Source organism: Anoplopoma fimbria, chromosome 11 (assembly GCF_027596085.1).
Source record: "Anoplopoma fimbria isolate UVic2021 breed Golden Eagle Sablefish chromosome 11, Afim_UVic_2022, whole genome shotgun sequence".
Lineage (NCBI taxonomy): Eukaryota > Metazoa > Chordata > Actinopteri > Perciformes > Anoplopomatidae > Anoplopoma > Anoplopoma fimbria.
This window is the reverse complement of record NC_072459.1, coordinates 14,977,356-15,002,924: the sequence shown is the minus strand read 5'-3', so window position 1 is coordinate 15,002,924 and position 25,569 is coordinate 14,977,356. Positions and strand designations below refer to the sequence as shown.

The following is a 25,569-nucleotide window of genomic DNA, read 5'->3' as shown; positions in this document are numbered from 1 at the left end:
CTTTCTTTCAATCAAACTCCAAAATACTGTGACCCTTTACCATGTGTACTAGTTTCTAATGGAGAGGTCATCCTGACCCTCTGGCTCTGGCTCCCTGAAATGAAGCTGAATAACACAAAGCAGGTTATATCGTTTAATCAGAAACTGGCGTGACCTCAACACAAACTCATATTTTCTGAGCTGCCTTCGTGGGGAAGTTATAACAATGAGACATACGCAGGCCCAAAGTTCCTGCAAATCTCATTGTAGAATAGGCAACATAAACAGACATTTCCTCAGGCTCCTACTGTTCCAGCACCACACACCTCACTGTTAAACAAGCAGCAGTCAACAGAATGAAATACTTGCAAACATTTATTAATTCATTTTGCATCACAAAGGGGCAAATACGCATTATTTTGAAGATATGTAATAGTCAGCTCAACAATGAAAAATCAATACAGTGTTGAGTGTTTGGTGATTTATTGTATCTCAAGGATTAAACCCATCATCTCTAACTGTGGCTTCCTCATTTGGCATGATACCTTTTTGCTCTTATGATTATACAGCATTTTAACTGTAATATGGAGACTTGCAGTAATCACCAGGTTTTTGGTTTTGCATGGGTTGTCTTAAACTGCATTTGCCTCTTAGCTGTAATTGAAATTTTTGCAAATCACCACTGCTTGATGCAATATAGGCTCATCGTATAGCCCTACCCAGACAGTCTAACACACCCAATCGCAGACGCCAATCCCTGCATTTCCACAGCTCTCCGTGTTTTCCAGTCTGCCTCTGTCTCGTCCCACTCGCACTTTCTGTCAGAGCGCGGCGTTGACAGCCACTGGCCACTGATCAGCCCACTTTGTCGGGGTTTGTGTCTCCGTGCAAGACTGCTGAAAAAGACGCTCTTACTTTCGCATTCTCTTTTACTCGCAAGGCAAGCATACGCGACAAAACAACAAGCCCCTCCACGGCAACAGAAGCATAAGAAGTAAAAAAAAAAAAAAAAAAAAAAAAAAAAGAAAAAAAAAAAAAAGCCTTTAAGTCATTTTCTAGACTCATCACTGTCTTACAGCTCCCTGCACAATGTCTGGAGAAGACGCACCTGCCGCCGAGCAGCAAAACGCCGTGGACCAGAAGCAGGAGACCAAACCCGCCGAGGAGCCCAAAGCTGAGCCGCCCAAGACGGAGCCAGAACCCGCCGCAGCAGCCGCCGCAGCCGAGGCCACCGCCACCCCGGCGGCGGCGGCGGCGGCGACGACCACCGAGAAGGTCCCCGAGGAGGACACGTTCACCTACCGCGCTCTGGTGCTCACCGGCTACGGGGGCTATGATAAAGTCAAGCTGCAGGTGAAGAAGGGAAAGCCGGTGCTCAAGGCTGGCGAGGTGCTGGTGCGGGTCAAGGCGTGCGGGCTCAACTTCGCAGACCTGATGGCTCGACAGGGGCTGTACGACCGCCTGCCGTCCCCGCCGGTCACCCCGGGGATGGAGTGCTCCGGGGAGGTGGAGGCTGTAGGGGAAGAAGTGACGGACAGAAAAGTAAGCACAAACATGCCTCTCAGTTTGGTTTCTCTGCGCTTTAAGCCTCATTTGACTGTGTTTGTCTTATTGTTTATAAGTGATGAATATGTGCCTCGCTTCATCTGGGTATGGGCGTGTCAGGCTCTCTGCTCAGGCTGTGGTGGTAACTGTAGGCTAGTGCTGAGCAGTTTTATGACTTAAATGAATTTAATGCGAATGGGCTATTGTGTCAGGTAATTAACACAGTAATATGTTGATAAGGAATATGGATATATATAGTTTTATATTGGAGCTATTATCGGTGCTCATCCATTCATTCACCCGTGCGTAAAAATACGACATTATTGTTAACTCAAAGTGGATAAAAGCCTGTTATTGTGTTTATGTTGGATTTTTATCTCCGTAAAGGAAGCCCGCAAGTGAGTCAATGACAGGAGTTGAGTACAATGAAGTCAGCAGCAGGCGTCGCCCCTCTTGTCTCCCCGTTTTTTTTTTTTTTTTTTTTTAATTGCGCTGAACTGTGCGCACTTACAGGGAGCAACTTCTAATCCGAAATAGTTGCTGAGGTGGAGATGGATTCACTGCTTATACGCAACACATATATTGTATAAGTCTAAAGTCTAAATAAACTGATTCAAACCTGCGAGATGCTTTCCTCCCAACCAGTATCTAAGCTATACTGCGCTTTGATGTGTGCCAAGGCGCGGAGAGCTGCGTCAAGTCAGCCAGAGATAAGCCTCAATAAGACCGGAAATAAGACTGCCCTGCCTTCAAAATTAAAGCTTTGGATCTTTTGCAGTTTATTGGTGGCAAAAGAAGTTGAAATGAAAATGTGTGCAAGATATAGTAAATTAATAAAGAGTAATACGTATGCTAAAAAAATATGTGCAGTGCACGTGTAGGCTAAGGTCTGCATATCCTCGTCGTGCTTGGGCCTTTACGGCTCTAAATGCAACTGTAAAAATATCGTTTTGGGTAAAACAAAAAAAAAAAACTATTAAAGGCCACATCGGTTCTAATGTGCTACTCCTTTTAATTAATAGGGGATTTTATTGCGGCAACGATGGCCAGATGCCACCGTTATTAATATGGCTGACTTGACACCGGTGGCCCTTTTGTTACCAGGAGAGAAGGTGGCGCACAGACTCACCGAGCGGAAAGGGCGAGGCGCGACGCGACGCGGCGCAACAGACGGCCTGATGTGAGGAAGATGAACAGTCGCCCTCTTTGTCAATAGAAAGTCTATCGCCTCTGTCATGTTCAGAAAATATTTACACTCATAAATCTATATCAACATTAAAGTTCAAACACACAATAAAGCCAAGTCAATTAAACATGCATTATAAAAACAGATTTTCTTTTAATGCTCAGCCACAAGGAATGAAGTGGTGATTGAGAGAGAGACTTATTAGTCCCTTTCTTACAGTGACATGATGAGTCACAGGCCTATATGTCCATCTCCTGGCTGCATGGCATCACCACGGTAACGCCTTTGCAAGGCAATTAATACACAAAGCCAACATGTTACAAATGAGCCAGTGATGACTCACGCCATTTGTTGTAAGAGCACCACATATTCTCACATCAGACAGCTAGTTAATATCTGTGGATAACATCAGGCCGATCAGCTGTGTGAAGCAAATGCAGCATCGGTGCTGGGAGTGGCACATATGCCAAGTCCTTATGGATGGGGAATCTGTGCAGAGTAATATGAATGTGAATGGCGACCAATAGCAGCCAGACATCATAGAAGGTTAAGACCCTTCTGTTTCTAAACTACTTAATAGCTTCTTTCCACATTGTCAGTGATGAAGATTGGATTTAAAGGTCATGCATTACACACACATGCACAAACACACATCTTGTCATCAATGCCTTGCACCCCCGCATCCCTTTGCATCCGTTAGTTTATAGAATTAGGAGCCAATCTTTCTAATGGATGCAGATCTCTGAGATCTTTTGGCATCCAACTCAGAGGGAATGTGCTGACCCTCATGGCACAGAATTTTTTGGGAGGCTCATCACTCACTGCAGCTCTCTATCTGTCTGTTTCTCACACACACACACACACACACACACACACACACACACACACACACACACACACACACACACACACACACACACACACACACACACAAATGTACACAAAGACATACAAAATGGGTGTGTCTCAGAGTTGGCTCAACATACAGCATGCACAAAGCTATGGAAACATTCATGCCATTTAATTAGATAATGGAACATAAACAACGGTGGCTAAGTGTGATTGTTTTTTATTTTATCTGTCTTACATTTTACTATGTTAGTGATTGCTTTTCCTCACAGATAAAAGAGGCATTTGAGAGCTTCAGCTTTTTTGCTAAATGAGAAAATGTCCCCATTCGTCTAATGTATTGACAAAAGAATGTCATTTTGGTATCATAACTCAGATTGGAAAACCTCAAACAACACCAACCCCCGGATATAATGTGATTAGACATTTGCCAAGTTGATAAAGGCAGCACTTCTTGCACCATTGTTGCCCCGTAGTCTCCCTGTCTTTGTGTTTTTCATTGTTTTGCTGCTGGCTTCCTCTTGTGTTTTTATTTGTATTTATTATCCTCTGCATGCCTCGCATTATGTTTCAATAACGTCTGCGAAACAAGCACCCCTCAAGGGGGACAATCAAGTTGAATGAAGTAATGCTAGTGCCCTCACCTGAAATGACCCTAGAGGGAGTGCGGGGAAAAGTGTAACAGTGAGTAACAGAGGAAATATCACAAAACACACCGATGCTCCCCTGATAACAAACATCAGCACTTTTTATTCTCCTGGCCCGCTTCTTTTTTCTCATTTTTTATGCTTCCTCTGTGAGTTTTGGTCGGATCTGACCCATATGTTCTCAATTACCTCCCTCTGGCCCACATTGTCAGTCTGGTATTTCCTCCATTCCTCCTTCCCTCCCTCTAACTATCTCTCCTTCTTTCATATTATCTCTTGATTCTTCCTCTGCTGAACGTGCTGTCAGTAAATGCCTCTATCATGCTGCTCTACCTTTGTGTAACCATCCTCTCTCCTTTCCAGACAAATATAACTTCCTCTTTTATCCTACATGTCTCATTTTCATCACAATGACAACATTAGGAGCTCGCTCTCATTCTGTATATGGCCTGCTGACAATTTTCCATAAACTGCTGGGTTTAAATTTTTTGTCTTTTTCCCCTCATTTATGTCCAGAGTGGTTTTACACATGCTTTTGGATCTCACATTTTCGAAAGTGTGGAGTTGCATTAAGGCGTCGAATATTAATCAAGCTGCAAAAACACGATAACTATAACGTGTTTTTGTTTAAATGACATGCTGATTTGCATAGTCAGAGATGCAGTAAAGTGGAAAAAGCAGCACAATGCTGTATGTGAGAGCAGGGCGTGGCCCTTATCTCAACATCATACAACCTGTGTCAAACCAAAGTAACACCTCAGCTGACAACCGGAAGATATAATGTTCCTTTTAATAACATTGACAGCTGCCATGCAGGCTGTGTGGGTGTTATATTTAACCTTCATCTTTTGCCTCAACCTGACTCAGGAACCTTGTATCAGAAATTTGGTTCGTCCTTTTTCTTCCGATAATTTTTTGCTGAGATCAGCAAAGCTCAAAGCCACGAGGCAGCTGACTTCGGAGGCCCGCATACCCCAAAATTGAATCACCATCTGATTAAGTCCATTCATGTACAGTTTACTGGAAGTGCCTTTGTTCAGCGCTCCCTCAGTCCTGACCCCAACTGTGACCACATTTGATACAGTGGCATCAAGGCTGAGAAAAGAAATGCAACAGAAAAGCGTGTGTGTGTGTGTGTGTGTGTGTGTGTGTGTGTGTGTGTGTGTGTGTGTGTGTGTGTGTGTGTGTGTGTGTGTGTGTGTGTGTGTGTGTGTGTGTGTGTGTGTGTGTGTGTGTGTGTCACACTGTGAAGATGTTGTAACAGAACTGTCACAAGGCGCGCTAGCGTGGCCTTGAATGTTCCTACCCAGATTCTGTGTGACTGACAGTAACTCACATGCTTTACGTGGGCGCAGAAGAATAGCTGCAGATGCATTTGAATGTGATGTGAGTCATTTTTGTGTGTGTTTCCTGTTAAAGCCTGTACTCCCCCGTCTATCGATTTGTGCCACACTGTAAACCCAATTAAACCAACGAGGCTGATGAGTTTGAAGACTCAAAGAGAGGGATAAAAAAACCTGAGATGGACATGAATGACAAAGGGGATGAAAAAGAAGAAACCCACGGTGGTAAAGTGAAAGTATATTTAAAAAATAAAAAATAAAAAAAATGACTAGGGCCCCAAACGGAAAGATGTGAGTATGAAAAGGGAAAGGGAGAGGGAGATCTCTCTAATTGGAGTGGATAGACAGCGAGGCGCATTGCTCCCTCCAGACCATTAGAGAGGCCCGGGTGGAGAGGGTTTGTTCCCAGGAGGAGAGAGCTTGTCTTATGCTCAGCCATGGGGAAGAATCTGGCAGGGACTCTTGATGAGTGGAGGGAAGCCAGGGGAGAAGATGGGCCCCATTGTCCTGTCTCACTGATGAGGAAGGGGGGATAGGGGACACTCCTCACAATATAAAAGAAAGAGGATGGTGAAGACAGTATGAGACTAATAAAGGATGAAGAAATAGTGAGGAAGGAGAGTGGGTCAAACAAGGCGGCAAGACCTAGACACAGACAGGACAAGACGAGGGACTAGAGAAGGGGAAGGAAGACGTTCTAAAGTTGTAAGAGGAAAAAGAGTCAGGAAGTGAAAGAGAAAGAAGAGAAGAGAAAAAGTGAGGAGAATGGAAACGGGACAGGAGGGTGAGCTGTGTCAGGAGGGGGTGAATAAGGGGGGAGGAAGAAAACAGGAAGAGAGTTATAATGCTGCAGCCATCTCTGCTTCCTCTGTCCCTCGACTGGGCTCTCCTGATTGGTTAGTGAGGTGCCGGAGGGGTAAGTTTACATTGAGCCTTGTCCTTCTGGAAAGAGACAGTTGTGAATCAGAGGAACCTGCACTGATTAGATTTTGGAAGCGTAAAATGACACGAAGGTGATTGTGGCGAGCAGCACGTTGACTGATGTTTGTGGCTTCCTCACTGGTTCTGAAAGATTTTTTTTTTTAAAAATGCTTAAATGATACTCGTACATTTTATCATTTAAAGAACCACTATCTTACTTTGCCACCAACCCCAAAGCATCTGACATGCCAAACAAAAAGAAGCCACAAAAAATAGAGCCACTTCCTTTTTTTTTAAAACCCTGATTCTTCTGTGGCTTTGTTATTTCCCTCCAAAGTCAATACAGTTACTACTCTTACTCTGCTGTGGTTTACCGCATTAATTGTTTGCTTGCACTTTTTAAGAGCAAACACTTTTAGGTTTGGTGTACGAGGTGGCTGCATGTTAGCATATCTATCTCTTATCTCTCTTTTTTTAATCAAATTAGCTTGAACTTGAGTACCCATCATTACCTTAGGTTACATTGTCTTCAGTAACTGGGAAAGCAGACAGAGAGCCCTTTGCTTTACCTCCTTTTCATCCCTTGCTCTTCCTGCGCCTTCTGTTCCAGGTCGGCGATAAGGTGATGGTGCTGAACCGCTTTGGGCTGTGGCAGGAGGTGGCCGTGGTGCCGGCAACCCACACCTTCCTCATCCCAGAGGGCATGAGCTTTGAGGAGGCAGCAGCCCTCCCTGTGAACTACATCACTGCCTACATGATGCTGTTTGACTTCGGAAACCTGCGGCCCAACCAGAGCGTCCTCATTCATGCTGCTGCAGGTAACGAGATAAGCACAAATACAGAGACGGATACACAGCATGCATGCATACATAAACCCTTTTAATTTATGTCAATATTAGGTTGGAAGTGGATGCACCACCTTTCATGAAGGGTCTTTAATTTAAATGATAGTTGAATTCATTATGAATTGATTAATAATTCAGCCATGATTCTAAAGCAAATATTGATTAACAGTTTGCTGTAGTATCTATGAATAACTCGATTTATGGTGTAGTCCTGCAACTGAAAACCACATGAAATCTGATTTTCTTCTCAGTAGATGTCGGCCCACAACTCTGCTAACTGCTCTATAGTTAGCAGCCACACAAATCAACTCAGTATTTTACAACCAGTCTTTTGAGTAGTTTTCTAGATAATCATTTAGAAATCCTCTGCAGAAGTTTAACACAAAGATACAAAGCTTCTACTATGACATAAAGGAAACGTCTTTGGGTTTACACTACCAGAAGTCTTCTTAATCTGCTCCTCCTGTTTATGCATTTCTTTTTTATATGAATTATGGCTGTTGGAGAAGGGCCCACCATTCATTGGTATGAGCTATGGTTCACTGTTTTTGCACTCTCTTAAGGACTGCACTCATACTGGAGCACCTGCCACCTGCACCGCGAGGTCAAAGTTCAGAGCGAGTGAGTGGGTGGGAGAAAGATGGTAATTGAGGGAGTAAAAGCACCTGTTTTGGGGCGTGATGCACCTAGCCTGGGAGCATTTGATTTTGCTGTGTTTACACAATTACGCCAGCTGGAGAGAATGGGGAGTGCATTAGCCAAAAAAAAAAAGGTTCTTTCCCTGTTTCTCTCATACTATCTGCTGGTGAGCAGCTTTCCCTTTTCCTCTCATTCCAAATCTGTCTGTGCAGAGGGAGTCAGAAAGGGATCCCTCGGCATTTGGGACAGTGTGTGGGCGTAGATGGCTGAAAGATGTAGCGCATAATGAAACCTGAGCCCATTTTCTCTCTGCGAGACAATAGAAATGACAGTAAAACTGTGGGAGACAACCCGGCCCAGGTGGATGTATCTCTTTATATTCCCACAATTGCACTGAAAAAGGAATGGATTCGTACATCAGATCATCATTCAACTGTGCCGTTTCCCCCAAGCAGCTAACAGACTCATAGTTGTGGGATTGGTGGTTTACAGTGGAATCCCAAATGTTTGCGTTCACCATATCATCCAGCTGATGTCACTCATCCCTGTGAACACACATCTTGCCAGGGCTTTTTTTGAGCAGAGTATGTCTGCTATAGGAGGAATGCTGTGGAAGTGTGGTGTAAGACTCTTTTCCCCACCGGTTTGGTTGAGGCGGCGTCTCTGGTTTCTCAGGGCTGGCTGCCAGTCTCGGCTCGCCAGCTGTCCGTACATCAGGATTGTAAAAGCACATTACTGAGGCTATGACAAAAACATTTGCTTTACAGTCTGCTTCACTGCACTCTGTCATTCTTCACATGTGTAAATCATTATCATGCTGTATGCTCTACAACGCAGCTCCATTAAAACTTTTAAACTTTCTTTTTAATAGCAGTGAACATGATGGTAGTACCTTTTGTGGAAAAGTGTGAGAGGTGTGCACTTCCTTCACCTCCCCTCCATTGTGGGGCTGCATGGCTCACATGGTGCTGGAGTCTTTCCATAAAGTCTGATATTTTGTTAATATTATCAAAGATATTGCACACAGGGCGGCATATATTCCTCATTAAATGCATTCCAATACAGGAACTGCTTATTTTAGCAATATTGTAACATACTGCAAATATGAATTCATCTGTTTAATGTATGAGTCGACCAACAATAATTTTTTTGACCATCAACTCATCAAACAGAAGTCATTTATCAAGCAAAAATGCCAAACATTTACTGCTTCTGACTTTTCAAATGCTTTCTCTGATTTATATTACTGTAATTTGAATATCTTTGGGCTTTGCACTATTGTCCAACAATGCAAGCAATTTGAAGACATCACCTTGGTTTCTGGGAAAATTTTATGAGCATTTCGACAATCATTTTGACCTTTTACAGAACCAAATGATTCAATGATTAACCTGAAAAGATAATCAACATGTTAATTGATGATGAGGCTAAGTGTTAGTTGCAGCCCTGAAGTAATGTCATTTAATAGCGTGGTTCCCTTTTTGGCATAATATCTTTAAATGCATTGTCAGGTCACATATGTCTGAGATGTGAGCTGATCAAAGAGTATCTTTAAGACGCCTGAGGAAGTGAAACTTTCAAGTATTTCCCCATTTTGTGAAACCATCCTCACTAATGTTCTCTGCTTGCAGTTACTTTGAGTTGACTTCCAACTTGAATTTCAGATGGCATTTATTTGACTGTATTACGTCACAAGAAAATGTGGACCACCACCACGATGGCCTCAATCAAAATTCTTGTTTCAGTTTACGTTTCCACAAGTATTTGTAGTTCTAACTAACACATCAGAATACAGAGCATGTATTGTATTTTGATTGTGAAACAGTAATTAACAAGTAGTCTGTAACAACTCTACCCTGCCCACAACTCCAGTGAACACCCCATTTAACCACACAGAGTATTTGTTTGAGGTTAAATGGCTTTACTTCAACTCGTCAGACTGTCTCACAAAACTTTGCAACTGATGATTGCCTATAAAGTCCTGTAAGCAACTTAACAGCAGTGATTTTGTGTGACAGACGTGCCTGCACAACCCGCATTCCTGCTAGATCAGTCTATGTTTTGCAAAGATAAAATAGTTAGCTTTTACTTGAGATTAACTGGGCCTATTTGTACAGTTGAGGAGAACATTTTGTGGTGATTATGATTACCAAACAGCAGCCACAGACACAGACTTTTTTTTTTTTTTGAGAAGCAATTTCTCCTTTTACTGTAATAAATCATAATCACATTCGGGAAACCGTTATTCCTCTTTTGAATTACTTTTAGATTGCTTTGTCTCCAAAGCCCCCAAAACAGAAAACTAATTCTAAATGAACATTTGATATTACTCATATGATATGATCATCTTCAACAGGTACTTATATTTTTGTCATGATATACGGAATTGTTCATCGGCAAGTGACCCTCTAATTGATAAATAGATTCTTCATTATTTCTTCTCTAAACAAAAGTAAAAAGTCAAGATGATTTTGTTCATAGCGTCAACAGTCCCTGCTATGTCTCAGAGGGCTTTACAATGTGAACAACATATGACACTGTTTAAGACCCTTTACTTGGATAAGGAGAAACTCTTTAATAGGAAAAAAATTGAGAAATAGAGAGACCTTAAGGAGAACAACATAGGCGATACAACAAGTTAATTAGAGAGTTTTAGAGCTGCTAGTAGGAGGATATTGTTATCTTTGTCTCTGTCTTTTTGCCTCTCTCTTCCCCGTGGATTTAAGTTTGCAGGTGATGCCATGTTAACTCATCAAGAGCTCCCCATAAGAACATAATTTCCTCAAAAGGTGACCTTTACCCATCACAATCAGGGGACCAGTGCAGTATGCCTGACTGGTGCAGTGTGTGTGTGTGTGTGTGTGTGTGTGTGTGTGTGTGTGTGTGTGTGTGTGTGTGTGTGTGTGTGTGTGTGTGTGTGTGTGTGTGTGTGTGTGTGTGTGTGTGTGTGTGTGTGTGTGTGTGTGTGTGTGTGTGTGTGTGTGTGTGTGTATGAATAGTCCTCAGCTGCCTCTCCGTGGGTCAGCTCCTGTCCTCTCTCTCCAAACAATAGCTTGTTGTATTTCCTCCCATCGTGCCTCCCTTCTCCACCGCACTGCACATCTGCATCCTCCGCCGTTGCCCTCCGTTCCTCCGTAACCTCCTCTCCCTCTGCGTGACCTCGCCATAATATCCGTGCTTGATTCCTCGTCATCGGGGAATGAGTGCACGTTTTCTCCTTTTGTTTTCCCCATAGGGCTTGGGCGGGGAGATATTTAGCGACATTTAGACGTATCTCGTGGGTCTTCCACTGTGCCAGCAGCCTTTCCTCTGACCTCTCCCTGAACTGGTCCTTATGTTTATGAACCCTGGTTGGCCACCACACCCACACTACACATTCCTGCATATACATATGGGTCTCCGTTGCTTCCAATGATGACGTCCCCCTCTGTTTTATTTATCAGCTCTCAAGTGGCTGCAGGCCAACGTCAAGTGTCACCCATTGTGTTGCAGATGTGGAATGGATAATATGATTTAGGTGGCGCTATGGGAACCTGTGTCATCAATTTATCTGATGATTTTGCTTCATGGCCTCAACCACCTCCCACTCCATGACATTTTAGCACAGATGCTGCCAGAGTTTGTGGATTCCAACTGGATGTTCTCACACTGCAGAGAAACATGCTCAACAAATAGGACTGTAAGGTGCTTCGGCATACTTTATAACAAATGCATTCAATCATCTTCTCTCATAAAGCTTCACAGAAGTGTATTTGGGGTTTGTCTCTTAGATTTAACACATCCTCAGTGCTGTTTAGGCTAACCGTTTTTTTTCCACAAGCTAATTATGCAGGCTTCCATACTTTGTAGCTGCTACTTGCTGCAGTGTCTGTGTATAAGATTACAGCTGTACAAGTTACACCAAGTTACACTGAGGATTTTCTGGAAAATCTTGATGCTGCTGCATGTGGGTGCAACATATAGTGATGTGTAATAGCAGTCACAGCTAAGGAGTTAAATCATTGTTAATGGTAATCTATAAGCTTCTGGCTCTGCAAGTAATTTTCACAATCGTAAAAATATTGTTTCTAGTTAAAAACTTGTACTTGTACTCTCTTGTATATTCATTCATTCATTCATTCATTTTCCGTAACCTGCTTATCCAGTTAAGGGTCGCAGGGGTGCTGAAGCCGATCTCAGCTGTCAAATGGGCGAAGGCAGGGTACACCCTGGACAGTTCGCCAGGGTGTACCCTGATAGACAGACAACCATTCACGCTCACATCCACACCTACGGGCAATTTAGAGTCTTCAATGAACCTTAGCTGCATGTCTTTGGACTGTGGGAGGAAGCCGGAGAACCAGGAGAGAACCCACGCTGACATGGGGAGAACATGCAAACTCCACACAGATGGCCGTCTAGCCCTGGAATTGAACCCCAGCCCCTCTTGCTGTGAGGTGACAGTGCTAAACACTACACCACCGTGCAGCCCCTCTCTTGTATAATTTAATATTAATATTTAATATTATAGGTTTATGTGTATGCCATTCATTTTAAGTATTGTTTTAGATGTGTTTATTAGAAATCATGTTTCATACTGTGATGAAGTCAGTATAAAGCTCAAATCATTGCTGTGGTCAATTTAGGATGATTCACTTTTGCAATTGAAAATAAAACACTATAGTTGCCAAATTTATCCCAAGATTGACCCTAAATATGAAAGGCAATTGATTGAAACGTTGAAGGTTTTATCAGGTTTCTACAATATATGATCTTTAGGTTTGACTCAGTGTTACTGGCACAAACAATATCATTTTAAGTTTGTGATTTGGACTTTGACTTTTCATCAAAGAACCAGATATTTTCTAATGCATTTGCTCATCAGCAGAACTACCTGCCTTGTCACGTAACATTGTCTATACAAAACACAAACAGGACTTCAACTTCTGTCAGAGGCATACTGTAAATGCTTATAGCAATAAGAACAGGTGGCTGGATCTCTTGGGTTTGCTGAATGAGAGCCCGATCCTTGTGTAGATCTACATGAATGCTGTCAAACCTGCAGGCAGGGCCTCAGGCATATGAGCCTTCAGTGCAAAACACAGTTGACTGCAGATGGGATTGAAAAATTGGAAGCCAAAAATATCTTTGGAAGCTGGTTGATTACACGCGAGAGCTAAGAAATATAACTTTCTATCTCATTTTTTTCCAGGATTCCCTCAACAGATTATTGTTCTCATTCACTTTATATAAAATATACCAGATAACAAAGTGCATTTGCACAAGTGTATTTAAAACTCTCTCTTTTATGGACCCATTGTTCCTGGGAGCCACGATAAAAGTCTGATGTGCCTTGAAAATGATTTCCTCTTCTCCCAGGCTGTCTGATCGGGAGGTCTTACCCTAGTTTAGAGAATGCTAATTCAGTCTGACCACTTAGCGGGAGTCTGGGCTGCGTGGTTGAACCGTCTCTGTGTTCCCCAGGCCTGGCATCGCCGCTGGCAGATCAGCTGCACTGATAGGAGAGGGAAACCAGGGCAACCTCCAACCTAACCCACCAATCACATCGCTCGCTCGCGCTCTCGTCGCTGCAGCCGTTGACAAATGACCCCATCCACCCACCCCCACCCTAACCACCACATACAGGCGCAGGTGTATGTGAAACCTTCTTCAGGACACCTGTTTGTGTGAAACTGGATGAGTGTGCACCAGCTTGGGTTTCATTTTGCATCTGTTTTCATGCAACGAAAGAAAATGGTTTATGTCAGAAATATATTTTGTTACCATGCATATAAGTGCATTCTATGTGCGTGTGTGTTGTGTTTCTGTGTTTGTTTAAGTTAGCAGTGTGAGAAACTCAATCACTGGGACCCCTTCACACATTTATTTTTTATTCATTTAACCAGTAACTAAAATTGGGCTTCCTCTATGCTGCACAGAGATAAATTCACCATCAGAGAGAGCACATTAAACTGCTCTTCAAGCCCACAGTGTGTGCACTTACACAGTCATCCCAAAAAAAAACACCAAGGTTACATAATGCAGAGTAATATCTCAAGAGTACACGTTCACAAGCAGCCAACCAAAGCTCCTATCACAGAAACAGGATATCTAAACTCTGTTAGAGCTGCACAGAGTAGCAATAAAAAGTAAATTTATTTGGTTCAGCTTGTTGATGTTGTAACGCAGCCACAGCAAGTTTTCGGTAAAACGAGATTCTTGGGTCCACGTTTGTATTTCATTCTTTGTCAGCCGCTACCACCGCAGGCTAATGATAGGTTAAGAAAGACGAGAGTCCTTGAGGAAATGTAGAAAAAAATGCAAACGAAAAAACACAAGAAAACAACACGGAGCTCAGAGAAAAGGGACCAGTCATCTCGTTGGTGTTGACAGCAGACATATGGTCACCAGCCGTCCCCGGAGTAACACCTGAGATCACAGCCTGGCTCACACAGTTGAGAAATGCTCTGATGTGAGACCTTTTTTCATTTGGACAAGAATCATGATGAGAGATGTGGACGTGGTGTTCATCCATTATTTCTTTATAAATCTGAAAAACCTTTCTGATAACCCCCCACCCATACTGTTGAGCTCTGGGTGTGGAGCAATAACAGTGGCCTCAGTGTCAGTCTGGATTCCACTGTGATTTGGAGAAAATTCCTCTTCACTCCTAACAGTCATGTTATGGAAGCCAAGTGCAATTTGTGCCAAATTGTGAGTATGTAAGGGTTCAGGGAAAGACAAAACCCAACTGTGTATCCTGTTTCTCCAGAGAGAAAAATAGGTGGATGCTTTTTGACGTTTTCCTAATTTCCAAGTGTAAACAATTCAACTGAATCTTGAGGAGAACAATTAGCAGCAGGAATTTGCTTAAGCTGCTTTCTCGTCCCAGGAGGAATGGGTAAGTGTTTGTGAATGGTCTTAAATCACTCAGCCCCTACCAAGGGAGAGGATTCTTGTCTAAAGAAGTAGATATAGAGGGAGGAACTATAAATCAGGAAAACCAGGGAAACAACTGGAACTGAAGCACTTGGTTAATCAAAGGTTAATATTTTACTCTCTTGTGCATACTTGTGAAGATTAGTTGATACATGCAGCTCCTCTCTCCATGTGATCTGTGGATGTATATGTGTGTGTGTGTGTGTGTGTGTGTGTGTGTGTGTGTGTGTGTGTGTGTGTGTGTGTGTGTGTGTGTGTGTGTGTGTGTGTGTGTGTGTGTGTGTGTGTGTGTGTGTGTGTGGTGAGTTGGGGGAGCAGTAAGGGGTTCTTGGCACAGCTCAGCAGTCTTGTGATGGGAGATCAGGAGTTTGTTCTCAGGGAACTCAGAAACAGGTACCTTCCCCAAATTTTGAAGAACAAAGACATGATTATTTAAAACATTTTTTTGTTTTTGTCCTCTAAGTAATGGTTTTATTCTTAAAGAATTCAGTCTTTAAGAATAGAGTATGATTTTAGCAGAGGCTGCTTCCCATTGCTCACTGACTTAATAAAGCAGAAACAGAAGGTGAATCACTGTGTTTATTACAGCAGCATAAGTTAAATATTAATAAGCGAGTGCCTGGTTGTAAGAACGTGGGATTAATGGATGCATCATCCTGTTGGACCCTTTTTTACACCTGAATGTGAGGGTTGCTACTATGCGACAGAGCCACTTGGAACAAAACAGCTCTTAAGCCCCACTCAGACAATGCATATTCAACATTTTCTCACTTTTTTTTATCTTCCCTTCTACCTCAAATAAATAATCAATTATGTGCTTGTGTAAAAACCTGTGTGTAAAAGGCAAACAGATGCACGTTTGCTTGTAGTCTTTGCATGTGTACAAAATGTGTAAAAGTAAGCTATAAATCCTGAACATATAAAAACCTTGACACACGCTGTCTATCCAAAGCCCAGTCTGTCAAATATAAACTGATGACAAACATATGATTGCCTTCAAATGACTCTTATATGACCAAAGGAAGAGCAGTCAATGTAACAAAATGGCTCCCTTTGCTCAGTCATTGCCTGCAATTTGGCTGAGGTTTCCTTGGCAACACAAACTTGGTTTCTCACTGAGGACAAGGAGAGATGGTGCTGTTATAACGCAGCAGCAACAACCCTCACATCCAACGGCAACAGCCCTGATTTTGTTTCCTCGTAAATTCTCCCTTCAGTGTCCGTAGTAGCGGTCTTATCATCCCACATGGACATAAGATCTCAAATGAGAACCTCAAATCAGAGATGTTTTTCGTCTTAACACTGTTATTGAGAGCAGGGAAGTTATTTGTCCTTTTTAAAAAAAAATTCAACGGGACAATTTTCTGTAACAAAGCCCTCAGTGCTTTTTAAAAGAAAGTTTAAACAAAAGGTCCAGAAATGAACCCTTTTTCATTCTCATGCTGAGCATTTCCTGATCAGAGATTAATAAAGAGGATAATGGGATCTGTCATTAATCTTATCATTACATCTCAGTTCATTTCTTTTGGCTCGTGTCAGTGGTGTTTTTATGCGATAGTGCAGCCTCAGAGACTAACTGCCAGGATGTCGTTGAGGAAATTGGGCTATTCGACTGGTTCAATGTCTCAGAATAATTTGTATGCTGAGCTAAAAGGACCAGAGGTGCATCAGTGTCATCTAATGTTATACTCATCAAAATATACAGTATAAAGACATAATCATTTTAATATTAAGATCAAGCATCCTAAAGGAAATTAGGTAATCAACCAACTGTACAATGACTGTTCCAGTTACACTGAGTATACAAAATAGACTATAAAAGAAGCATGTAGCTGTCGAAGAAAACATATTTATCCATTTTTTTTTTTTAGATAAACAGAAGGATTATGTATACCTTTATGTGTTGAGAAAATTCTCCTAAATTCATTGTCACACAGCTGATTTCAAAGCGTATTTTCTTAGATTGTGAAAAGTTTTTACGGGAATACACAAGACAGCAATGGTGCAATTCACAGTCTGAACTAGTACGTGTCATTTCTTTGTGGATGTTTTCTCAGATTAGCCTATAAGAATAAAGGAAGAAGCTTTTATTTTTATAGATGTCACGTGACAGGATAAGAAATGTGATAGATTAACGATATATCTTCCTCTTTGAGGACTTCTGCACAAGTCTAATCAAACATGCATGGGCCCATCTTCCAGTCTTCCCTTTTATCTCAGTGGGTGAGTATATTAATCAATGTTGGGTTTGGTTGCCTATGTAAGAAAGCAAATCATGATTTCATCATCCAGGTAATCCAAACCTGTCCAGCAGTCCAGAAGCTCAGCTATGCCATGCTAAAATGGATGTAAATGCTCATGTTTTGTTTTGCTTTATTCTCCAGTATCAGATAAGATGTGCTCTTTACTTGGTCAGGCATAAATGACCTTTATGAATGCCTTTCAGTTCAAGTCCTTAAGTCAGCCTCCATTTCAAACAAGCTACTGCTTATCAGTAACCTATTACTTCTTGTTTTGGCTGCCTTAGCAAACATTGGCTGAGGCATTTACCACAACTATGTACACACTTTTAAATAAAGCGACCACACAAACACATATATCTGAAACATCCACTGAAGCACACAGTGTCGCAGCACTTGGTCTTTAAAAATCAGCTTTGACGACCTGCACATTTTTGTTTTCAGGGGGCTCGGTTACAAGGAGCTGTGTTTATGTCATCTGCAATAGAATGCTGTCCAGCTCTCCTTTCCTAACAAGACAGATACCACAGCTACATCTTCTGTCCTGTGGAATTTTAGACAGGTTGTCTTGAATAAGGGAACCAAAACATTAGACTTGTCATTTGAGCTACAATGGCTACTTTCTCCACAGTTGGATTTGTGTGTGTGTGTGTCTGTGCATCTGTGTGTGGGTGTCTATTCTCCCCTGGCCAGTCCGGGTAATGCAATTGTGTTTAATGCGTTCTTTTCATACCCTTGAGCAAAACACGTCCACACTGTTATTGACTGGCTTGTTTGGGACAATAAATAATGCAAATCACATTTATCTGCCATAGAAAAACAGAAATGGGAATTCTTGGGCGCCTTTCTGTTGCTCTGAGCTTCATTCAGGTCTTGATGTTGCCTTGAACAACGAGTTAAGCTTGGATCCTTGTCATTGTAATAAATCACAAGCTTTCTCCTGATATGTATATTATTTCCCAAAATCATAACCGTTTATTAACCCTGCCCCTCTTCCTTCAGGTGGTGTAGGTATTGCAGCCACTCAGCTGTGCAACACAGTGAAGGACGTGACTGTGTTCGGCACAGCATCCGCCAGCAAGCACGAGACCATCAGCCAGGGTGGAGTCACGCATCCTATCGACTATCGCACCAAGGACTATGTGGAGGAAGTACGCAAGATCAGCCCGAAAGGTGAGACACTTGGCCATCTGCACTGAGAAAAGTGCTCTAAATGTGGAGTTTGTGTGCGCACGGTTTGGAAATAATGGAAAATAAATGAACCAGTGAAAACAATCTATGATCAAGGTTTACTTTAATTTTATTTGTGCTTCATACACAAATATTCCATATCAATGTGTTACCACTCGCACAAAGCAATACTATGTGGCTGCACATTTGTTAATCAGTGTTGAACAAACTGCAGACAGTGAGATGTTATATTTTCAAACACTTCTCGTGACACAATTCTTAGCAGAGCTGGCTGCCATGTACAAGAGACTGACAGTACGTAGGGAGTCATTTTTTGTCCACTAAGCAAACTAATTTCTCTAAACTGTGACTGTTTGGATTTGCCATCAATAATGAATCTGCAGTTTCATGAAGATGTGGCCCTGGACTCGCTGTGAAAAATGCTGCTTTTCAGCTAAATGGAACAATATCCAGTTCCTGCGTTCCTAGCAGGATGGCGACCATTATTATGCTGATTTGATAGTCCCCCTCTCCAACCCGTCCCTGTTCTTTGTAGCATGGAGCGAGACAGACACACATTACTGAGACAGATAGGAAGACAGTGAGAACTGACACTTTAGACAGAATGTATCTAATTAAGCCTAGATCAATGTGTAGCCCTGCTCGCTACCTTTCCCTCTGTCTTTGGCTCTCGGTCAATTCATCAGTGCTTTGGTCAAGGCGGAGTCCTGCTGTGAGCCCCCCACAATCAATAGAAGCAAGGTTTAACGGAGCAAGGAGGGGCAGCCCAATTTGAGGAGTCCCCTCTGGCACAAAGGAACATCATTAAGGCTGTGCCTCCATGGCCAAACATAAATAAGACACAGAGAAACCTTCATAGTTTGGTTGCCATTCTTTACCATCTGTTCAGAGGTTGGTTTGATTTTCTGTCCATGAACTGGGCTGGACATTGTCTGGTAGACATTTGATCCCTCTTGTCTTATCAGTGACAATAATGAGAAAATATAAACAAGTAGGATTTCACCCAGCTCTCCTCCTCTCCTCTCTTGGCATGCTTATGGGTTCCTATTCATGTAAACATGGCACAACTCGGCTACACCTACTACTCCTAGTGAACACTGGCATGCAGAGGGGGTTGCTGAGGAGACTTGGCAGCCTGCTCTCGCTGAATTCACACCTGTGTTAACTGTCCCTTTCTTCTCTTTTCTTCTCCAGGGATGGACATTATACTGGACCCTCTCGGAGGATCAGACACCCATAAGGCCTACAACCTGCTGAAGCCTATGGGCAAACTCATCACCTATGGTAAATAGTGGAAAGTGTAGATTATTTATTATCAGTATAGAGCTAGTTTGGAGCAGCTCAATTTGATTCCTCCGTGATGAAACACAGCCCTTCCAGGAGTTAATGTAATTAGATTTGATGTAAATGGTCCCAGAATGTTTGCCAATTTCACCACTTTTCCACACAAAATAATCTGATTCAGAATCACTATTCTGAGCTAAAGTTAAATAAAAATGACGCCGCAACCTCCACAAGCAAATATCGTGTAGCCACAGTAGAAAAGACTCACGCCGAGCTTGCCCCCAGGCTGTATGTTTTTCTCCAACCAAGCTACTCCAGATTACCAGAATTTCTTATGTAATGCATGAACCCTAATATGTGGTTTATTAAAGCTACTACGAGGAACTTTCAGTTTATGTTGATTTTGGCCGTCCTTGTAGACAAAAGCGGCAGTGTTTTTTCGAGCACCAGAGTCCTTTTAGAAAACCTATCATTTTACTGCAGCAGGGTCTGACAGTCTGCCCCGCACAGTCCTGGCTCTGGTTCTAGCATGCCTCCCTTGCTTTTAGTGGGCCCAGCAATATGGCCGGGGCTTCCAGTAGCGTGGTGTCGGTTTTGTGCTCCAAACGGGGCTCCTGGCCGGAGGAGGATTCGCTGAGCTGAAAGATTCCGACTGAATTTGAAGGGATTTGAACCCAATGACAGCCATTTAGAATCATCATATGGAAATAGCCAATATTCAGGCTGATGTTTCGTTTGCTTATTAAATTGAGAATGTTTCATAACCAGTTAAAGGTCCCTCACAGTAACTTTAAGCTTGTTGAGTAAGTTCTTTACAAAGTGTTTCTGAAGTAATTTTTTACAGCTTGTTATTTTAAATATGCCTCCACTTTATTTAATACATCTGGAAAAAAAGCAACTGCTCATTTTCCACTAGATTCTGGAGTGTAAATGCTAAGTAAATTATTACATTACATAGAATAGTGGTGGGTTTCCACTGGATAGAGCTGCTTCCTGGTGGGCAGTGTGACCTCTCTATGGAGCTCCATGTCCTCAGTGTGCTGTGTGTCTTCTGTGGGAAGGCCTTTACGCTCGCTCTGTGGCGATGCCAATCTGGAACCAGCATGCATGCAACAGTGGGCGGGGTCGGCATCCATGAAGAACAGGGCCTTGCCTTTGCATGCGGCACAAAAACCCCTACCCAGCATGGTGCCTCGCCCATTTATCCTCTCTCATCCCTGCAGAACTCCTCTACCCCCCTAGTCCACCCCACCCGCCCGATCCCTCTGTGCTGGTTGCTTCTCGTCCAGCTTATTAGAAGTATGCATGGTGGAACAATGGGCGTTCTATCCACATGAAACCTGGAATGTGTCTGAATGTAGCAGGCCGGGTCCCTGTCTTCCCTCAGAGCGGGCTTTGTGTCCCCTGTTTCCCCTGAGAGAGACACAGGAGCAGTGAGAGCATAGCAGACTATTCGCACACAGACTGAGGGGATAGAAAGGAGGATGTGGTGACAGTGAGAGCCGAAGTGCTAAAGAGGTTTTCAGTCTGGAAGGTGCAGGAGAGTGTGAAAGAGGCGGAGCAAAGATATAAACAAGAACTAACAAGTAGAGGTACCTCACAACATTTTATGTTGATTTAACATACTGCCAAATGATTAATAAGTCTCTTTTTTTTGTCAATAATTGTTTGACTCAACTAGTAACAAAATTGGCAAAAAATTAAAAGATGAAACATCACCAAAGCCCAACATTATGTCTTCAGATTGCTTGTTTTTCTCAATCAACAGCCAAAATACATACACATTCAATTTACAAATCAAATAAATAGAGAAAGTGGTAAACGTTCCTTTCAGTCACTTTTTCTGCCTAGTCAATAACCAAATGATGCTAAAAGAGAGAAGTTGATCAGATGAGAGAAAAGTGGAAAACGGAGAAAGTGGGAGAGCGGGCAGATAATTTGATAAAAAAAAGAACCAGAACCTCTAATCGAGTCATCATCAGTAAATCAATTAAAGATTTAGAAATGTACCCTGAAAATATGCTCTTAAGATTGAGCTTCTTTCTCTCCTTTCACCTTCCCTCTCCATCAGGAACATCCAACATGCTAGCCGGCCAGAAGAAGAACCTGCTCGCTGTGGCCAAGAACTGGTACCATCAGTTCTCCATCCACACGCTCAGCCTGATCCAGGGGAACAAGTCAGTGTGCGGTTTCCACCTGGGCTACCTGGACGGGGAGATGGAGCTCCTCACTTCGGCCATGAACATCATCCTGGATCTCTACAAGGAGGGCAAGGTCAAGCCCCGCATTGACTCCACCTGGCACCTTGAGCAGGTTTGTGCCTTACTGTGGTTGCCTTTACCTTGAATTTATCTCAGTCATAATAATGAAAATATTCATATCATAGCTGTTTTCCCATCAGTAATCCAGAAAATGTCCAGCAAATCAGGTCTGGACATGGTAATTTGCCCATAAACAACAGAGTCGCTTGCCTTTTTGTTTTATTTCTCTGACCATTTTGGACGACAGAAGTTCACAAATCTCGTTATCCCCCACATAGACTCTTCTTCACTCTAAGATGTTTGCTATTTGCTGAGAATTCTCTGGACAATGAGCAGCACTATTTACACATGGGCTCAATCGGACATTAGGAAGAATTTGTACAGGGACATTTGCGTTTTCACATTCAGTGACAATTTGAGCTCTGTTTTTTGATGAATAGGTTGAATCCATACTCAAAGATGAATTTCCGTTAAACAGCCTTCATATGTGGGTTTCATATCCATTTATGCCTGGTTGTTAGTGTGACTAAATGCAACCCTGTGCACCTCACACTGGATGTCCAGATGATTCATTGTGACATGGGTGCATTTACACCTGAACTACATCAATTTTTACACCATGTGCTTACAACCCAGTCACCCAGAATTCAGTGCAGAGCGAGTGCCAGGTGGGTTTCTGTGTGTGTGAGTTTTTGCAGTGGGATCTGCAGGAGCTGGGCGTGGCTCTCCGATTCAATAAGGCTCGACAATCAACAGGCGAAGTTTGTCCACAAGAAGCACTGTGTCTCCTCAAGGATAACTCACTCAGCCAGAGAGACAGAGTGAGATTGTTGCTGGCAAAATTAACACTGCTAACAGATATGAATAGACAGAATGTGAAAAACACCAAGAGAAAGAGGGAGTCAGAGGCTGACATCTTCTGTTGTCCGAGTCAGAGCTGCTCAGTATTTTGGCCTGTGTTACAGCGGCCAGAGAGAAACACCTGCTGTCTTTCTCCGCCATCTGACGCTCTTTCTCTGCCTCTCATTCTGTCTGCACTTTATATCAGACCATCTCTCTGTCTTTAGGTTATTGACTCTCTCTCTGTCTCACTCCATCTCGCTGTATTCTCTTCTTCTCCCTCCTCACAGTGTATCTTTTTTGCTTTTCTCTCTTGTTGCTATGGTGACATCCTTTAGTCAGTGTGTGCGTTTGTCTTAGGGAGGGGCCCTTGATGTATGAGAAAGAGACATGGAAGGAGCCTGGAAAAAATGAGAGACGAAGGTGTATTTCAGTCTGGCTTGAAGCGGTCAGGTGTGGAAAGTTTCAAGTTTATGCATCTAAGACAGAAAAAGCTGTGAGGTGACAGTAAGTCAGATAAATGTTCCATTCTAACAAGCCGAGGACAAATGCCACGCCCTGACCGCATCCATCACAGCCCCTCCTACATGCTCCGTCACCCTTTGTTTATGCTCCAATAATCAATAAACATGCTTGGACAATATTTGGAAATAAGCATTCCCCCCGTGGTTTCTCGTGGTTCATTATCTACATCAGTACTGACACTCAGGAGGATAATGGTCATGTGTGCAGCCACAAATAGCACAATCAGTCCGAGATGCCTGAGAGCCAGGGAAGTCGACATATCTTTAAGAGTGAAGGATGGAAGTGGGTGGAGTCGTCTAAACGCCTAAGTTGCTCTCTCTGTGACTTTCATTCACATTGAAGATGACGCTTACAATTCCCGGACTCACCCCTCCCTCCCTTTCAGTTTCAGCCATGCGCGTCTCTCATCCGAAGGACACCAGTTGCTCCCCCCCCACCCCCGCGTCAGGGTGTCGTCAGGGACACGTTTCAGCCAGGCTTTACGTTGCTAGGAGATGGCCCTGTTGCCGTGGCAGTGGTCGTTAGGTGGTCTGCCTGCCTCGCACGAAGAGGGAGATTGGAGGGGGGAGGGAGGGGGAAGTGATGGAGACAGGAACAGACAGTGGACAGAGCTGGGTGGTCAAGAGGAGGGCGGGGTTGGTCTGACTGGGATTCTCCTCTCGTCGTTATGATCGACAGTCAGTTGGACCGAATTGCTTGATCCATCATTGGATTGGGGTTTGGCTGGTCCGGCTGTCAACAGTGACGATTGGTTGACTCCAATAAATTCAGCTTTCATACACAACCAAAACATGTGACTAAAGAAAGTGTAGTAGTTTAAAAACATTGGATTAACTACTACTAAAGTTTACCTTTAACCTGCTACGTGCCCTTGTCATGTCATTTTGATGGGAGACATAATCCACAGACCTTGTTGTCTCCCAAAATGCATTCTTAAATGTAGATAAACAATGCATAGTGGTTGTGCACATCCAAAAACTGTTAAGACAGCAATGATATCTTAAATGAGGTCTGCACACAGCTCTCTTAAGTGCACAAATTACATTGCTTCTTTACATCACGTACAGTGTGTGGAGCTTCATTGATGTTTTCTTAAATATAGCTGAAATTAATATGATACTTTAGCAGTCAGATTTACTCAAAAGGAAGGATAATAACAAACAAGGAATTATGCAGTAAAAGTTTGTAACATGATATTTTTAATGCAGACGGTATCCTCATGTTATCTTCAGCTAAACGTTATAAAGCATTTCTACATTGACACTCTTTCTGACCAGATGATGAGCACATTTCAATTTAAAGATTATATCATTTTCTAATTCAAGTAAATGGTTCATTTGGTAGCACTGGCATATTAGATAAAAAAAAGATTACTTTCTGCTTGATGTCTGTGTTTCATGCACACTTATAATTATAAATATTATATTATGTTTATACTAAGTTCTGATATTAAAAGTATCTGTTTGCAGAACATGTTATTCCCCTGCATTTATTTTGTTATCCTTCTGTTTATCTTTTTTGTCTTTGCTTGTTGCTGCTGCAACAATTTCATTTCCGTTCAAAGATTATTAAAGTCTCATATAATCAAATGTAGCTTCTCATATACGCTATATTAAAGTGATATTTGAGGCTGTAAATTGTATTCCTAGTCAGTGGTATCAAAACAGAAGATTAGAGGCACATAATGCAAGGAGGCTCATGTCGCTGTGGAAATGGTGGAGGAGAAACTGGCTACTACTGCTTATGCTCAATCGTTTTTTCTCAATGACAGGTGTATTTAAACTCTGCCCTCTTTTTTTCTTTAATCTTCCTGTATGTAATCATCTTTTCTCCTTCTATCCCTCCTCCAGGTGGGCGATGCCATGAGAAAGATGCAAGAGAGGAACAACATCGGCAAAGTGATCCTCAGCACAGAGCCGATGCCCGAGGAGGAGAAAAAGGAGGAGCCCAAGAAGGAGGACAAGAAAGACGACAAGAAGAAGGACGACAAGAAGAAGGATGACAAGAAGAAGGACGATGGCAAGAAGGAGGAGAAGAAGGACGACAAGAAGAAAGAGGAGCCCAAGAAGGAGGAGAAGAAGGAGGAGGAGAAGAAGGAAGAGCCCAACAAGGAGGAGAAGTGAGAGGGAGGGATGGATAGTCAAGCAGACCGGCAGGGAGTTTGTGTCCTGGGAGAAGGGGGTGGGGTGGTGGAAGGATGGAGGAGGATGGGGTGGGAGGGTGGGGGTGGAGTGTAAGCAAGGATTGGAAGGAGCTAGAAGGATAGATTACAAAATTATTACACCACTGTCGATCGTTCATCTCTTCCACCTGCCCTCCGCCTCACCCTTGCGAATCCACGATGGCAGTGATTTAC

General features: G+C 42.8%; 1 protein-coding gene across 1 annotated transcript; it reads left to right on the top strand.

The window, feature by feature from the left end:
* Window positions 1-730: 730 nt before the first annotated feature.
* vat1 (vesicle amine transport 1) lies at window positions 731-25,378 on the top strand. The gene is made up of 6 exons (XM_054607458.1): window positions 731-1,521; window positions 7,081-7,288; window positions 18,115-18,285; window positions 19,498-19,587; window positions 21,659-21,900; window positions 25,064-25,378. Exons 1-6 carry the CDS (start codon window positions 1,069-1,071, stop codon window positions 25,334-25,336), a joined length of 1,437 nt encoding a protein of 478 aa, XP_054463433.1. The 5' UTR covers window positions 731-1,068; the 3' UTR covers window positions 25,337-25,378.
* The last annotated feature ends 191 nt before the right edge of the window (window positions 25,379-25,569 follow it).